Below are 17359 nucleotides of genomic sequence, written 5' to 3'. Positions count from 1 at the left end.
CAGCAAAGTTTTTAACTTAGAGATCCTTTGATGAACTCTGACCTATAGACAGAATATAATTGTAACGTCTCTGCCTGTTCAGGTCACTGCGCCACCCTCTGCTCGCATGCAGCGGTACAGGAGGCGTGTGCAGTTTGGTTCCTTGTTTAAAGTTTTTGGTTGCACTGAGTGAACATGGCTCTAGTTCTGTGATTGAATTTCCACCACACCTGTCTTCTGCCCTTGTTTGCCTCTGTTCATGAAGTGGTTAATTCGTGTGATTGACAGCCTGTCTTCCTATTAACTTCAGGGTGGGTTCTTCCTCCCTATTAAAGCTTGGCTCACATTCACACTGTGCTTGCTATTGCTTTGTGCGTACTTGCTTTTCTCTCGCTATTATTACTTATATTCTGATTCTTGACCTCTGGCTTTCCCTATTGACTATTCTTTTGGATTCCAATTTTGACACTTCATTGCTCGACTGTTACTGACCCCTGGCTAGCTGACCTCCCTTTGTTGTTATTGTCTTGTCTGCGTTTTGTGTGCCACGGATATATAGGTAGGGATTGTCTCCAAGTTGCCGCCTATTGCGTAGGATAGGGCCAGGCAAGAAGAAGGGACAGTGGGGGATTTAGCTTAGGGCTCACTGTCTCTTGTGCCCACTTCTCCCCAGGGTTCATCTACGCACTGGGGAACTGCTGTCTGCGCTTCCCTAACAATAATATACATTAATGTTTTAGGTTCTGTTTTATGCCATTTACATCCATTTTTGTGAGAAGTCTTTGTTTTTTTGCGAGTAGCTCAAACTGAGATCGGACATTTGTCTTGCAGTACTTGTGAGCTTCTATTTCCTATAGCTGACTCGATAGCAGCTACTAAAGATATATGTCCACCCAAAAATGGAGTTCCCATTTGTAGAACTTTGCTCACAAGCTGCCTGTCAATAATCCACGTCAAGTACAACAAAACTTAACAAACTGATAGACACACTGGCTATTTTAGTGCATGTATGTGTTCTTTTAATCCAAATTTAAAAAATGGACTTCTCTTCAGAATCCAATCCTGGTTTTAAGGGTCAGGTGGAGGTCCAACTTCTGTGACCTCAGCCGTTTCCAAGAACAAGTCTACCCAAATCTCTCCTCAAGACAAGTATAAGCCATCACTCACCGTAGAGATGGACAGAAGAGCCTGAATCAGCCATTACAATTTTTACGTCTCCTTGCATTCTACTTTCCATATTTATTTATCAAAGTGTTCTGTTATATCAATAGGAATACTTTTATTTATTAAGATCCAATGAGTGAAACACTGACCACGAAGTAGAAATCTAGAAAGTGCAAACAATACGCAAAATATTATACTGGTCATCATAATAGACCACTAAATGTACGCGTACAAGCAGACAGACAGTTCTAAATGTTATTTTCTGCAATTCTTATGGAGTGGTCCACTTAGAAAAAGTTGGCTTTTTTTCCACAGGATTGGGGTTAACTTGCCGATCAGTGAAAGTCTGGTTGCTGGGACGCCCACCAATCACATGAACAGGGTTCCCATTCACACGTCTATTCATGTCCTATGGGACTCAGGGGCGTAACTACCGGGGTAGCAGCAGAAGAGGCTGCCACAGGGCCCAGGACATTAGGTGGAACAGTGGGCCCCAGATGTGTTTTTTATTTTTTTTATTTATTTATTAACAGGCTGTTACCTGCTGGAGTAACCCCAGCAAGTAACAGGCTCTATTTACTTACCAAACCTCACTCCTGCTCACGGCCACCTCTGCTTCCCCTTTCCCCTTCTGCAGAAGCGCAGGTGGCTGTGAGCAGGATCGGGGATCGGTAAGTGAGGCTGCGGGCCCATGAACCCCACAACTAATGCTATCATTATACTCCCAGGTTTTTAAGAACCAGGAATATAATGTTTGTGAGCCAGGGGAAGTGAGGGAAAATAAAAAAAACACTGTTACTTACCTCTCCTGCACTCCAGAAGGCTTCGGGCCTGTTTGGTGACATCACGGATGTCACGTGGCCCAGGCCAGCGTCATTATGCGTTGCGACACCGGCCTGAGTCAGATGAAATCTGTTCCAACCCTGAAGAGATCTTCGGGAAGTGCGCCAGAGCTAGTGAGAGTTAAGTAACAGTGTTTTTTATTTTTGTATTCTCCCCTGGGTCTCCGATCATTATACTCTGGGGACTGGGGGGACACCACGTCAAATGTTCCCCTTGGGGCCCCGCCATTCCTAGTTACGACATTGATGGTACTGCCAGCTATAGTCACGTATAGAACTCCCATAATCAAATATAAGTGAATAGAACAACATGCTTATATGGGAGTACAAGGGAGCTTGCTTCTTATGATCTGAGGGATCCAGCTGCTGGGATAGGGGATAACTTTTTTTCTAACTGAAATACCCCTTTAAATATGATGTAAAGTGTACTTGTCAGCAGTCCTGATATATCTATGCTAGTAAATTCTTGTATTTGTTCATGACGTAACAATTGCTGTTATTCCTCCTAGAAAATGCTGAATAAATTGACAACTGGGTGTTGGCGGTGTGTCCCTATTTATTCTCATACTATCGAATCACTGCTGACAGTATCAGACATTTGTTAAGGGGAATGGTGACACTCAGCTGTCATGGAACTCATATTCTTCTAGTAAGAATAGCAGATGAACGGCACAATGAAGCATTATAAGAATTGTTATATTATGGACAATGCAAGTATTTCCCTAAACTCTCATGTCAGGAGAGGTGACAGGACCCCTTAATCAGTAATAAAAAATGAATGAATCTGCATTGTTCTCTAAGTAAAAGGGAAATCTGCAGCCATTCAACCTGTGATATCAGGATAGACATTTTTCCGTAATACTAGAACCAGTAGAGTCTTAGAGTTCTTAGCAACTGCAATATAATAGCAGATAACAGGTTAAAAATCTCAGCCTCAGCCAAGTCCCATTAATGTTCTCCGGAGACTGTTTAAGAGGTTTCAGATCAATCCCTCATAATGAGCCGTGTGCAGGAATCATGAAATTCATGAGCGGCTGACCCACCGTTCAGGTCCCCTCGTTACATCTCGCTGTCTCCCAGGCAGATCAGACAGGCAAGCTTGTAACCTTTTCCCTTTTGTCGTCTATTTCCCTTCCTTGTCATTTCGTTTTCGCAGCGCTAGCAGTGTGTGAGAGGAAGATGATCAGAGGCACTGGTGGAGAAAAAAAAGGGACTGATTTGGTATTTAAAGGTGTGGTTCCACTTAGCGTCATACCCGGGCTTTGCAATGGAGTGAAAGAACTTCACAAATAAAGTCTTCTGCACCCTTTAAACTGAGGTTTGCATAATGCAAGGTTGCAAAATAGTCATTATATTTTATTCTAGAAGAATTCCTGCAGAGTTTACATTATTGTTCAGTTCAGTAGCCAGTGAAATGCTTAAATATCAAAACCAAAAAGTTCAAATCCAGAATCACATTCCGACTCTTTCTATATTTTTGCAATTTATGTACGTGTAATATCAGATGACTGATTAGAAACCTTGGCACTGAAGCACTGTGCCCTCTCCTCAAAGGGAGTCTATCATCAAAATGTCTTTTATACCACTTTTGTAAGAACGCTTATAATGAACATACATTTTTTGTGTGTCAAACTGCCATCTTGCTGCCAAGAAAACCGACTTTTAATCTGAGGATCCACTTTGAGAAAAAGCTTATTTGTTGCAGATTTTGCTGTGTTTTATGAGGCAAAGAAAGGAAGAAAGGAGTGGACTGAGAAAAATGAAGTATAAGAAGCTTCCTTTATATTTCCGATTTCTTTTGTAGCCATTCTTGGCTTTGGATTAAAATAAGTAGCAAAATCTGCAACAAAAAGCAGCTTTTCCTCAACCTTAGACTTAAGGTAAGTTCACATGGGTTTTTTTGGTCCAGAAACCTGGGGCGGAGGCCGCCTCAGGTTTCGGACCAAAAAACGGGTAGCCACAACTGAATGCCGTTGCACTGCACCAACATCCAGTCGCGCACTTCGATCCGGATTAGGCCTAATGAATGGGCCTAGTCAGGAGGAGAGAGTGATTTCAGGCTGAATTGCGAGGCCAAATGGACTGAAGAATGAGCACCTCGCTTCTTTTGCCAGGAGCTGGAACATAAGGCTCCCGGAAAAAAGAACTGACCGGCTCCCATTGAAATTAATGGGAGCCTTCTTTTTGGTCAGGATTTTGAAATGATACACCCTCAAAATCCTGACCAAAAAACCCAGTGGGAACTTACCCTTAGGCTGAGGCCCCGCTTTGTGGAAATGCAGTTTTTGTTTGTTGTAGATTTCAATGTGGTTTTTTTGATCCAAAGCCAGAAATGGATTGAGCAGAAGGTAGAAGTATAAGAACTTCCTATATATTTCCCATTCCTTTTGTATTTATTCTTCGCTTTGTACCAAAAAACTGCAGCAAAATCTGCCACAAAAAAAGCTGCGTTTCCGCAATGTAAGGGAGCCTGCACAAAGAGTTTACGCTCGCTCATTCTAAACATAAAAATCATTCAGAGTGAGCGGCGTAAAAAACAGATCCCATTAACTTGAATGGCTGCCGTTATACACGCACTCCCCTTTGAAATCAATGGGAGGGGTTTTTTTTTTTTACCTATTGCTTTCAATGTGATTGCTTTTCACGTGGAAAAAAAGCCTCCCATTGATTTTAATGGGTTCTGCTAGCTTTTTTTTTTCCACTAGTGGAATTTTTCACTAGTGGAAAATTCCATTAGTGGATAAAAAGCTAGCAGAAACCATTGAAATCAATGGGGGGATTTTTTTTCCACGTGGAAAATTCCACACCAAATTCCTCACCATTTTCCTCCGTTTGAATGCACCCTAAGGGTAAATTCACACTGACCAAAAACCCTGACCAAAAAGACGGCTCCCATTGAAATCAATGGGAGCCACTCAGGTCTTTTTTCCAGGAGTCATTTCTTCTGGCTCACGATTCAGCCTAAAGACACACCCTCCCCCAGACTAGGCTCATTCATTGGGCCTAATCCGGAGCAGAGTGCGTGGCAGGATGCTGGTGCAGTGCACTGGCTCTCAGTCGCGGCTACCTGCTTTTTGGATCGGAACCTGAGGCGGTCTTTGTATTTTATCTGTTGTCGGTGTCTGGGGTTGCTAGGTGGGGTGGCATAGACACAAAAATCCAGTTTCTTTAGTCCAAAACAAAGGTAGAGTTTATTTTCACTCAAAAATATAGTGCAACAAAAGGAAACAATACAAAAATAATTACCTGCCCGGCTAGGCTCTAACTAAACATAGAATAGGTTACCTCACCTAGATAACAGAAATCAAAAAGCCAGTTGAATCACTCAGGACACAGCTCCAAAAATATGCCCTCTTTCTTTGGCTCTCCAGCCAAGCTCTGCCCCCAGTCTGCTGCTGGAGCAACTTCTTAAGCCTCCCTTGATAAGCAGACTCTCTGCAGCTGAGTCGCTGCCGGAACATCCCCAAAGTGTGGACTGGAGGGGGGTGGAATGACAGGTCCCACTACCAACCTACCTGCCATTTCTAAAAATCCAGCCCAGTAACCGGAACTCTGAAATAACCCTCAGCAGACAATAGTTGTCTACTGAGAAATGTTCTTTCTTGAGTTTTCTCATCTCACCCACCTTAGTAGTCTGGGTGAGATGTACACCCCCTCCATTACTTGACCAGCCATCGGCTTACACTGTATGCCATTGTACAATATTGTACTATGGGAAGAATATGCAAATCTGCCTTCCATGATGTAATTAGGAAGACAGTTGCTGCCTCATTGTTGCAAACCAATAGAGGGCGCTCACTGGAATGTGCAAGCCCGTCTTAAGACAGGATTCCAGTGAAACAACCCAATAAAGGCTGCTCCCTTTAACCTCATGCCCGACCTTCCAAGAGGCCTTTGTTTAGCAATGACGCTGGGATTAATACCAGGTATAGTCTCTCAATCGAGGACAGCTGTTTCGATCTGGTTGGATCTCATCAGCCCGATGTAGAGAGGACTATAACCTGGTATAGGTGAGAGGCTTAGACAGGGTTTGGGGGATATTGTCACTCCTTAGGGAGAGACCACCATATAGGTGTGTGGAGACTTGTTAAGCCTTTAGCACTCCACTTTGCAAGGAACTATGGGAAGAATATGCAAATCTGCCTTCCATGATGTAATTAGGAAGACAGTTGCTGCCTCATTGTTGCAAACCAATAGAGGGCGCTCACTGGAATGTGCAAGCCCGTCTTAAGACAGGATTCCAGTGAAACAACCCAATAATGGCTGCTCCCTTTAACCTCATGCCCGACCTTCCAAGAGGCCTTTGTTTAGCAATGACGCTGGGATTAATACCAGGTATAGTCTCTCAATCGAGGACAGCTGTTTCGATCTGGTTGGATCTCATCAGCCCAATGTAGAGAGGACTATAACCTGGTATAGGTGAGAGGCTTAGACAGGGTTTGGGGGATATTGTCACTCCCTGGTTTGCAACAATGAGGCAGCAACTGTCTTCCTAATTACATCATGGAAGGCAGATTTGCATATTCTTCCCATAGTTCCTTGCAAAGTGGAGTGCTAAAGGCTTAACAAGTCTCCACACACCTATATGGTGGTCTCTCCCTAAGGAGTGACAATATCCCCCAAATACAATATTGTAGACAGAGGTACAGTACACAGCTCAGGCACCTCTATAATAGCCCTGTGTGATATTGACATGTGTATCAGTCCATAGCCCTTAGAAGCGAGATAATTAGAGAAATAATTAGTAGATTGTAATGGATACGTAAACAACATAATGGCTGAGAATTCTTCCATTTTCCTATTCTAATTCTGGAAAAACCTAAACTAGGCGATGATGCCAGATATACGCTTTGTCAACTGAATTTGTGGAAATTGTGAGCATAAAACAATTAGAATATGGAAATGACAGAGATTGGAAGCTGGAGAATCCATACATATTTTAAAAAGTACACATTTTCAGCACGTTGTGGTTTTATTTAATATCAGACTAGCCCATAGGGAGATAATCTATATTTAAATCCTGTACATTAAAAATCCTAATCACACACTCCCTGTGAAATAATTCAGTGTCAAGAATAGGATATTTGCTGGACTCATTTAATATGGATGCTACTAGCAAGTTTTTTCATGAACGGTAATATAAATATAAATCTTTCCTATGGGAGTTATCTGTTAATTTTCTTCTTGCTCATCCTTGTGCCTCTTATACACCACCCATAATACATTTCTGTGTTTTTCATTGTGTACATTTACATAGATCGTAAAATAAAGGACCTGTTGCAAATGTAGAATTCTTAATATCTTATATTGCTGAAAGGGGATGTCCAGTTTCAGGAAATAAATGCTATTGTTCACACAGGTGCACAGCTCATTACCAGGCAGATGCCTAATTACAGTGCTGTGACTGTAACGAGCTGTGCACATGTATTCATCACATGACCATGGACTGTACATCACATGACCATGGGCCATATATCACTGGACCACAAATTAATTTTTAGCCTCAGGATGTAACCATGAAAAGGGTTTTCCAATCTCAAGGATCCTATCTATACTGGCAGCTTATGTAAATTGAAGTCTATTTCTAAATATATTGCTTTAGAAATTCTGCTTTGTTTGCCTGGTATGTTAATTTATTCCTCCCATTGTTTACACAGCGTTGCTATAACGACTGACCTGGGACATAGGACATCACTTACTCAGTGCCAGCGGGGCAATCACTTCAGATAATTGCACTTTGCTTATAAAGCCCTGTCTGTTATTTCTCTATGTAAACACACATAACACAGAGTCCATTCTGTACAAGAATCTGCAGATTATCTGACCTGCAGAAGTGTTGTTTGTCCTGTTCAGCAGGAGGGAAGAGGGGGAGAGAAATACAGGAAGTGAGAAGAAACATTGCATGCAGCATGGCTGAAAGGTTGAGATGGGGAAAACCCCTTTAATAACAGCAAATATCTAGAAAATTGTTAGAAATCGAAAGTATGTTGGAAAAGGAAGGGATATTTTTGCAGGACAAGATTCTTTTTTATTTTATTGATGCTATTTTGGTTATCTCAAGAGCCCATTGGGCACAGAAGCACTATTTAAGAGACACAATGGGCTCTTGAGATAATCTAATTTCATCCCAACACCTGCTCAGTACATTTTAGAGTTTTATTTGTGTTGCACTTGATAAAGGGGAGTCTGTCCCTGAAACGTGTTGTGCCTTCCAATAAAGAGACTTGTTTCACCTATACGAGTGATCCAAGAGTTTTCCTCCAAAGAGCGCAGTCAGTCCCGTCTGGTTTGGGTGTTCCTACCCTACGGTTTTGAGTGTACTATAAGTATAAAATTACCACTGTACTGTAGTCTATGGTAAGATTACCTTATTACAGCTGACTCCTGCCACAGGCAGAGCTCAATATAAATTTCCTATGGCAATCCTAGGAGGCTTCAGACGGCTCTCGGCTGCCATTGCACCCAAATAGCTCCCACAATCTCACTACACAGGAGCAGTTAAGTCTCTGAAAGTAAATATTAAAGGGGCTCTATCATTGGGAAAAGTCATTTTTAGATAAGCACATTCTTGCATAGCTTTTAGAGAGGCTATTCCACATACCTTTTGTATGTAAATTGTCCCAGTAGTCTTTGAATAAGTCAGTCTTTATTCATACCCTAATTGGCTTTTTCCGTGCACCAGAAGTGTCTGTGTCTGCTATTCTCTGTGTATGCTAGCAGGGAGATGAATGCTGTGCATTCACATAGAGAATAGCAGAGAGGAGTGCATGAAGAAGGCTAATTAGCATATGAATAAAAGCTGACTTATTCAAAGACTACTAAGGCAATTTACATACAAAAGGTAGGTGTGAAATAGCCTTTCTAAAGGCTATGCAAGGATGTGCTTATCTAAAAATTACGTTTCCCAATGATAGAGCCCCTTTAAGATGTTGTCTCTTCTGACCATGGCACATTAAGTGCTCATGATCTGAGACCTCTGTGATCATGAGCACTGCTGTCAGGTTTCTGCTGTGTAAAGCAGCAGAGACCCTATGGCTTTCTTTCAGCTCCTGAATGTGCACTAAGAATACCCAACATCTATTGCACTATTGCAGCAGATGTCAGAAATACCAATAATAGTTATAGTAATAATAATAGTGATGTGTATAATGTTATAGTGAAGATGCAGGTCACCTGGAATAAGTCCACTATGTGATAATTACTTTTATGGATCAGAACACTTTATTCCTTCCTTGCTTCCTCCATGGCTCTCTGTCTAACATCTCCCCCTCGGAGCTCAGCTCCTCCTCCATTACTACCTCACTATTGCTAGGCAGACAAAGCAAAATGAGTAGGCAGAAACTTACATATAGAATATACTTATAACTACATCACGATGTGTAGGGGCCTTTTATACAAGCAGAAACATACATTTGTTGTCACAAAAATTAAGCAATGCAGAAATAATCATCTTTTTATGGATATGCAGATCAGCCTGTAAGTGCATCAGGGGTGGACCTCATTTGCCAGATTTTCCTACAGATGGTCAAGTGCTGTGACTTTCCTTTGGAATCAATGACCAACATTTTAGTTGTGAAGGACATTTTCAACTTCTATCTGCATCAAGCTGTATGCATATCAGGTCCTACCCATATGCCCTTGCAGACTGATTTGCATATCCATAAAAAGAAGAATCTCTCTACATTGCTATATCATTTTTATCATCCTCTCAAATTCTCCTGCAGAGTACTATTATTAGTCTGGGAGACATATTGGACCCGATAGACTTTAATTTATTTGAGGATGACCATAGTAACTTTGCATATTATAACTTGTAGTAGCAACTGGTTCTAAAAGCTACCAAATGGTATCCTTAAAGGGGCTCTATCATTGGGAAACTTCATTTTTAGCTAAGCATATACTTGCATTGCCTTTAGAAAGGCTATTCCACACATAACTTTTGTATGTAAATCACCTCAGTAGATTTTGAATAAGTTAGTTTTTATTCATATGCTAATTAGCTCCTCCGTGCACCCCAGAGGTGTCTGTGATCACAGTCTGCTCTATGAGTATGTATAGCAGAGATGAGTCCTCAGCACAGCAGCCTCTGCTATACATACACATAGAGAGGGGTGCAAGGTGAGACTTTCGATGCATGGAGAAGCTAATTAGCAAATAAATAAAAACGGACTTATTAAAAATCTACTGAGGCAATTTACATACAAAAGGTACGTGTGGAATAGCATTTCTAAAGGCTATGCAAGGATGTGCTTTGTTAAAAATGACGTTTCCCAATGACAGAGCCCCTTTAAAAATACAAGTAAAGCTTAAAGAACTCTAAATCAGATATAGTATATCAATTCCTAACATATAAAAATCATACATGGTTGCTAGAGCTTTCTATGTTGAGGACAGGGTTCATTTTGTATAGTCTGCACAATGTACAGTAAATATAAAAAATACCCTTGTCTAGTATCCAAGAGAAGCAGAAGCAGCAGTATAGAACATGCAGTACTCTACTGTAATGCAGGGAGGATACAAGACAACCAGATAGTGCAGGCATTTCAGTAATACAATATTTGTTGGCCAGCTCATATTGTTATGTACTCAGGCCTTTACCAGTGAAATGTCCATGCTGGTTGGCTACATTTTCATCCAAGTGCATGTACTGCAGATCGGCACTGGGTATTGTTACCTGAGTTGTTTGGGCTATTACTCTGGATAAACCAATCTGATGTAACCGAGGTCATTGTAACTTGATGTAGCACGGTGCTATTATTCCTGCTAAAAGTGTTCTTTTCTAATACTTTTTTTAAAGATGGCAAATGTTTCTATGTTGTGCTGTATATAATTTGGGCAATTTCACTGCCCTTGACAAAAATATCCTAAATACAGTACACTAAAATAATGTGTAAATCACTACTAATGTCTATGTGTATCCACAGGATAGACCATTAGCATGTGATCTGTAGGGGTCTGACACCTTGGACCCACACAGATCAGCTGTACCAGCAGCCTCTAAGCACCAGAAGTTACAGCAGTGGATGAGGAACGTGCGCAGGCTACTCAGGCAAAAGGAGCTGTGCTGTAGCCCTGTCCACTGCATAGTGGTGGTTCTGGGAAATTGCAATGCTGCTCCTATTACTTGAATATGTGCAGCCTGTTTACCCTTCTTATCACTTTCTGTAACTACTGTAGTGTTGCCTGGAGACTGCCGGAATAGCTGATCTGTGAGGGTACGGGTATGAAATATGCATTTGGGGGGGCAACACGGTGGCTGGGTTCAAATCCTGCCAAGGACAACATCTGCAAGGAGTCTGTATGTTCTCCCCGTGTTTGCGTGGATTTCCTCCCATGCTTCAAAGACATAATGATAGGGAAAAATGTACATTGTGAGCCCTATATGGGGCTCACAATCTACATTAAATAAAAATGTAGACAACCCCTTTATTTCTGAAGAAGCAGTTGCCATATTGCTAAAATACAAATAATAATAATAATTAATAATATGTCCTATAAATGTAGATAATGCTTAAAAACTTGACAAATAAATTAATATAGATATTATATTTTCTCCTTCTAGGTAATTTGTTTAGAAGGCCACATGACAAAAACACTGGGATACTTGGATATGGGGACCACAGGAATGGTGAAGAATGGGCCGTATGGCACAAATAAACCTCACTCTCTCCATCCATCAAGGGTATTTGCCAGTGATCCATTTAAAACAGCAAAAAATCCAATGCAATCCCCTATTAATCCGTGGGAGTGGAGCAAGAATCAAACACTATTTGCTGGTGGCATTGGCCAACGGGCTAAACGCAAGCCCTCTTTGAAAACTGGGAGAACCAAGAAGATCTTTGGATGGGGTGATTTCTACTTTAACATAAAAACTGTCAAATTCAGTTTGCTGGTCACTGGTAAGATTGTTGACCACATAAATGGGACGTTCAGTGTCTACTTTCGACACAATTCATCTAGTCTGGGTAATGTGTCTGTCAGTATTGTCCCACCTACAAAGGTGGTAGAGTTTGACCTCCTTCAACAATCTACCTTGGACACCAGAGAAACCAAGACTTTCAACTGTAGAGTGGAATATGAGAACACCAACAAAGCCTTGAAGAACAAACCCTGCCTCTATGATCCCGCTAAAAACTGCTATATGGAGCACACACAGAGTCATGCCGCTTGGCTTTGTGCAAAACCATTCAAGGTTATTTGTATCTTCATCTCATTCTACAGTATTGACTACAAGCTGGTGCAGAAGGTGTGCCCCGATTATAACTTTCAGAATGAAAACCCTTACTTTGGGTGATGGATGTACTGACCGTAAGGTCAACAAGCAAGTTTATATGGGAGGGAGAATGAGAAATGTAACTCTGGAGAGGCTGAGGAACATTTGAGGGTCTGTCTACAATGTGGAAATGGGTAACTCCAGTATCACTAAAGACATATGAAGATTTGTTCTTTAGTGCAGAATGAGACTGAGATTACAAAAAAGTGCATGATGTTGACCCTGATAATCTAGGACTGTCTGATCCACTCAGTAATAAACTGGACCGTCAAGGTCATCTTATGCCATCAACTAATATTATCACTTTCCAAGTGCTCTCATTTCTGATGACCTCAATATTAAAAGCCGCTGTCAATTATTTTATTTCCCCCCTACAAACAAAGTGGCCCTATGGGAATTTGACATTGTATAAAACAGAACATGACATGAGGATGTGTCTTAAAGAAATCAGTATTCAAGATGATTATATTCTGCAGATAATAAACTTTTTTGCAGTAGTCAAACCTGATTTATTTATGCACTTTTCTTTTTGATATCTTTCAAGATCAATTCCACTGCATGATACTGAGTCATGTTCATACCAAGTATTACACGTTTCAGGTGCTCATACATACAGAATACAGAATTTGGTAAAGAGTTGTTTCAAGTGATCCAAGGGGTAAACAATAAGAAAATGGTGGATGAAATACCTTTACTGAAAATAGCCATGTCTCTTCCCTTTATCCAATAATAAGCACACAATCATTTATCAGTCCTAATGTGAATGTGCACTTAGTACTATTATCATTATGTTAAGGGATTCCGTGACATTCACATTAAAAAATGGCATTTCAATTTAGTTCCCAATTGCATGAATAGAGGACATATGGGTATAAGGTGAACTTTTTTCCTTTTACTTTAGTTATAGTGCTACTTTGTCTAACTTACCTGTAATAAATAGTTAACATAATGTAGATTACAGACATAGAGTACATGTAGACCTTTAAAGAAGACCTTTCACTGTCCGGGGCACAGGCAGTTCTATATACTGCTGGAAAGCCGACAGTGCGCTGAATTCAGCGCACTGTCAGCTGTCCCGATCTGTGCCCCAGGTAAAGAGCAGAAGGACGTACATGACTGACTGTCAGGAATGCCCTTCTGACTGTAAAGAACGATGGTACCGGGACCGATAGCTCTTACCCGGGGCACAGATTGGGAAAGCTGACAGTACACTGAATTCAGCGCACTGTCGGCTTTCCAGCAGTATATGGAACTGCCTGTGCCCAAACCCATGAAAGGTCCTCTTTAACTCTTTGTCACTCCATTAAAGAAGATCTATCATCAGGACTTTTTAAAGAGGACCTTTCATGTCCTCGGGCACATGCAGTATTATATACTGCTAGAAAGCCAACAGTGCGCTGAATTCAGCGCACTGTTGGCTTTCCCGTTATGTGCCCCAGGGGAAGAGATATCGGTGCAGTTACCAACAGCTCTTCACTCTCAGAAGGGCGTTCCTGACAGTCTAGCTGGGAACGCCCCTCCTGACAGTACTGTCCGCAGCGCTATACTGTCAGAGGGGACGTTCCTTACTATCCAGCCATGACACTGAGCAGTGAGGAACACCCCCCTTCCTTCTGGAATAGTGCTGGGGGGATGTTCCTCACAGCTCAGTGTGTCATGGACTTTTTAAAGAGGACCTTTCATGTCTCGGGCACATGCAGTATTATATACTGCTAGAAAGCCAACAGTGCGCTGGATTCAGCGCTGTTGTCCATAGCGCTATACTGTGAGAGGGTGTTTCTTACCATCCAGCCATGACACTGAGTTGTGAGGAGCTCCCCCTCTAGTACTAGCCTATTACAGGGTACTGTCAGGTGGAGGGGGGCAATCCGCACTGCTCGGCGTCATGGCTGGGTGTAAGGAACGCCACCTCACAGTACAGCGCTGCAGACAGACTGTCAGAAGGGGCATTCCTAGCTAGAATGTCAGGAACGCCTTTCTGACAAGGAAGAACCCTCAGTAAATTCACCAATAGCTCCTCACCTGGGAGACATAACAGGAAAACCAACAGTGCTATGAATTCAGTGCACTGTCGGCTTTCTAGCGGTATATAAAATCACATATGCCGCACTGACAATACATGATATCACAGCTTATTCACTCCCACTCCCTGCACAGAGAATGCCTAGAAAACTTCCCTATACACCTCAGTGAGTCAGTTCTGGTCTATGGCTGTTTATCCTTAATAACCACCTCATAATTATGTACAGAATATTAAAAAAAAAAACTACAATCAGAAAATAAAAACAGATTAGAAAAAAGTGATGTATTTTCTCATCTGGTTTATTAAAGGGATTCTATCATTTAGAAAAGTGATTTTGAGCTAAGCATATGCTGCCTCCAGTTCTGCCAAAGACCCCCTAGTTGTTAGTAAAAACGGGTAACTAATATATGCAAATGATGCTCACCGAGCACCCTTGGCATTCCCCAGTGCCAGCGAGCACCCCCCGCGTCATACCTCGGAAAAGCTTCTCCGTTGTTTGTACTCCAAAAGACCTCCTCCTCCACACGTCCTGTGTTGCTCCGGGTGGTTGAAATCCTGTGTATGCACCTTAACGTTCCATTCTGAGTGATACTGTGCAGCCCAGGCGCTATTTTGTTGCAGACAGTGCAGTTCTCTACAACAAAATGGTGCTCTTTGGCAGTCTTTGGCAGAACTGGAGGCAGCACCTGAATAGCCTTTTTAAAGCCTATTCAGGGGTATGCTTAGCTCAAAATCACTTTTCTAAATGATAGAATCCCTTTAAATACAAAATGTTCTCTTAAATAACATAGTAAAAAAAAAAAAAAAAAAAAAAATTAGGCCACCATGAGCTGTAGAAACAATCGGCCATATTAGTGCAGTCTAGAATGTCCAGGGAGTGTTTTTAACAAATCCTAGTAAACAGTAATTTTTCAAAAAAAAGGAGCTGAAAATTTCTAAAGTAGCTGAAGTCTACGGAATACTTTGCACAATTATATATTTTCATGTAGTAAAATCTTCAATATGACTGCAGTTTGACCTCAATCACTTTCTTTCTGCCTGAATCTAGCTGCTTCCCCTCCCCGGCAGCCAGGTTCATTGCCACAACAAAGGACATGAGATACAAGGACACAAAGTTCTGAGTAGGTGGACCTGCACTACTAAGACATTTATGACACACTATAAAGATATGCCATTAGTGGCTTTCATTGGAATATCACTATAACCATAGTAATGTTCTATGTCCTATAGGTTCACTACAGGATTGCCTTTATAGAAAATGTATTAACCGACCCAGATTACCATATGTGAATATCACACCCCATGTGCTTATTAGATTTTACATTTCACAAGCAGATGTATTAATATGGAAATGCCGTCTTGTCACATTCTCCACTAGCCTGTCCACTAGATTCTTCATCATACAGTAGCTGTGTAGATTTGCACCCGTTCATCCACCATTTATAGTCCACATACCAATTTACAGTATCAGAAAGGTGTTTGAAGGAGTTCACATCAGACCAAGTTGTTTCATAAGTTGTTTCATATTTTTAAATAAAACCGAAGAATTTGGGATTCGTCTCAGACAAACTAAAATGGCCGTCACAACATGGTTTGCGGTAAATTATTATACTCTGTGGTCTCTTCAGGCCCAATGGAGATTTAAAGAATACAAAAAATCTTTATACTCATCTTCCTTCACCACTTTTGGGCTTACTCGCATCCGGGCACTTTGGCACTCTTCTGTGATGTCATGCATCTTGGGTCACCTCTGAGGACTGTGATTGGCTCTCAGTGGTGACCCAGGGTGCAAGACATCACAGAGGAGCATCAGACGCTGGCTATGGAGCTCTTATGGTGATGTCATGCACCTGGAGGAGGAGGATAGATGCCACAAGGAGGCCTGAATGAGGTGAGGGAAGGTAAGTTTTTTATTTTTTACACTTCCCTTTGGCCTACACTTATTGTACTCTGGGGTCAGAAGAGATATTAATTTCACATATGGCTCTATCTGAAGAAGTTTGGATCAAATGGAACCAGTACATCACTTCATTGCGAAAGAAATCTTAAGAGGCTTGTCATCCTTAATTTCAATAAAAGCAAGTATAATAAAAGAACAGATAATGAACAAAGATATAAGCAGTCGCTTAACTTCAGGTCAAGTCTTTCACTCAGGTGAGTTCATACCCCAAGTTATACAAGGCTGTTCAAAGAAAATAGTGAACCTGTCACCGTCTAAAATCAGATGAGTTGCGTATTATGACTTGCACTAATGTATAACTAAGTCTAGACCTTTCCAGAAATTAAAAGCAGTGTCTGAGTTGTGCACATGTCTTATGGTCACTGGTTTGGGATGTGCTCTCGCACCCCTGTACCCTATGATAACAAGACCTTTAAGACTAACAAAACCTTTTCCAATACATACATATAAATATTCTACAAATAAATATACAAGTGGCACTACATTTGTAGAGAGGAAGACTTCTTGACCTTCCGAAATCCCTTATAGTTAGATTTATTAATCCAGAGAATGTGTTTTAGCGGCTCCACAATTCAGTGATGTGCACTCTACATACTGCATGTGCTCTTAACATCTTGAAATTCAAGCTTTTGTGCAGGTTCTCAGCCATGGAAATGCAGTACATGTAAATGTCAAGAAATCAGTTCTTGCATTTTTGTTTCTCTAAAGGATCCCATTAGTGAGTGCTGTGAGTGTTGCAACCAAGTGGAATTCTTATGCGTGGTGTTTCAGCAATGTCATTGTTACAGCAGGAGCCAAGAGACTGTTTATATTCAAACCAGACAATTTCATCCCACGTCAGATATGGGTTATAGGAGGCTATGCGGGTTACAGTGTTTTTTTATAATGCTTAGATAACTTAGTTTACAAAATTGTCAGCACATACCCGTGATTTCAAGAACTTCCTGCTAAAGTGGACAAGAGAAGTCCAGGAGTCTTCTGGTAGAGCTGTCTCTGGGCCCGTCCTAGCAGCTGAAAAAGCCCAGGAAGGGCCGAAACACGTCCTGCACATGCTACAGATATTAAAACTTTAAAGAGTTTTCCCACTGGAATAATGATATTAACAATTGTAGACAATT

At 41.3% G+C, this 17359-nt stretch overlaps 1 protein-coding gene across 1 annotated transcript in view; it reads left to right on the top strand.

The window, feature by feature from the left end:
* The window catches only part of NXPH4 (neurexophilin 4), a 171603-nt gene extending 158897 nt beyond the window's left edge, over window positions 1-12706 (top strand). The window contains exon 2 of the mRNA XM_075265758.1: window positions 11548-12706. Within this exon, the coding sequence (XP_075121859.1) occupies window positions 11548-12279 (732 nt within the window). The 3' untranslated portion in view covers window positions 12280-12706. The remainder of the gene's footprint in view (window positions 1-11547) is intronic.
* The last annotated feature ends 4653 nt before the right edge of the window (window positions 12707-17359 follow it).

This window comes from Leptodactylus fuscus, chromosome 2 (genome assembly GCF_031893055.1).
Source record: "Leptodactylus fuscus isolate aLepFus1 chromosome 2, aLepFus1.hap2, whole genome shotgun sequence".
Lineage (NCBI taxonomy): Eukaryota > Metazoa > Chordata > Amphibia > Anura > Leptodactylidae > Leptodactylus > Leptodactylus fuscus.
Note: the sequence above shows the minus strand (reverse complement) of the source record. Positions and strands in the feature narration are given on the sequence as shown.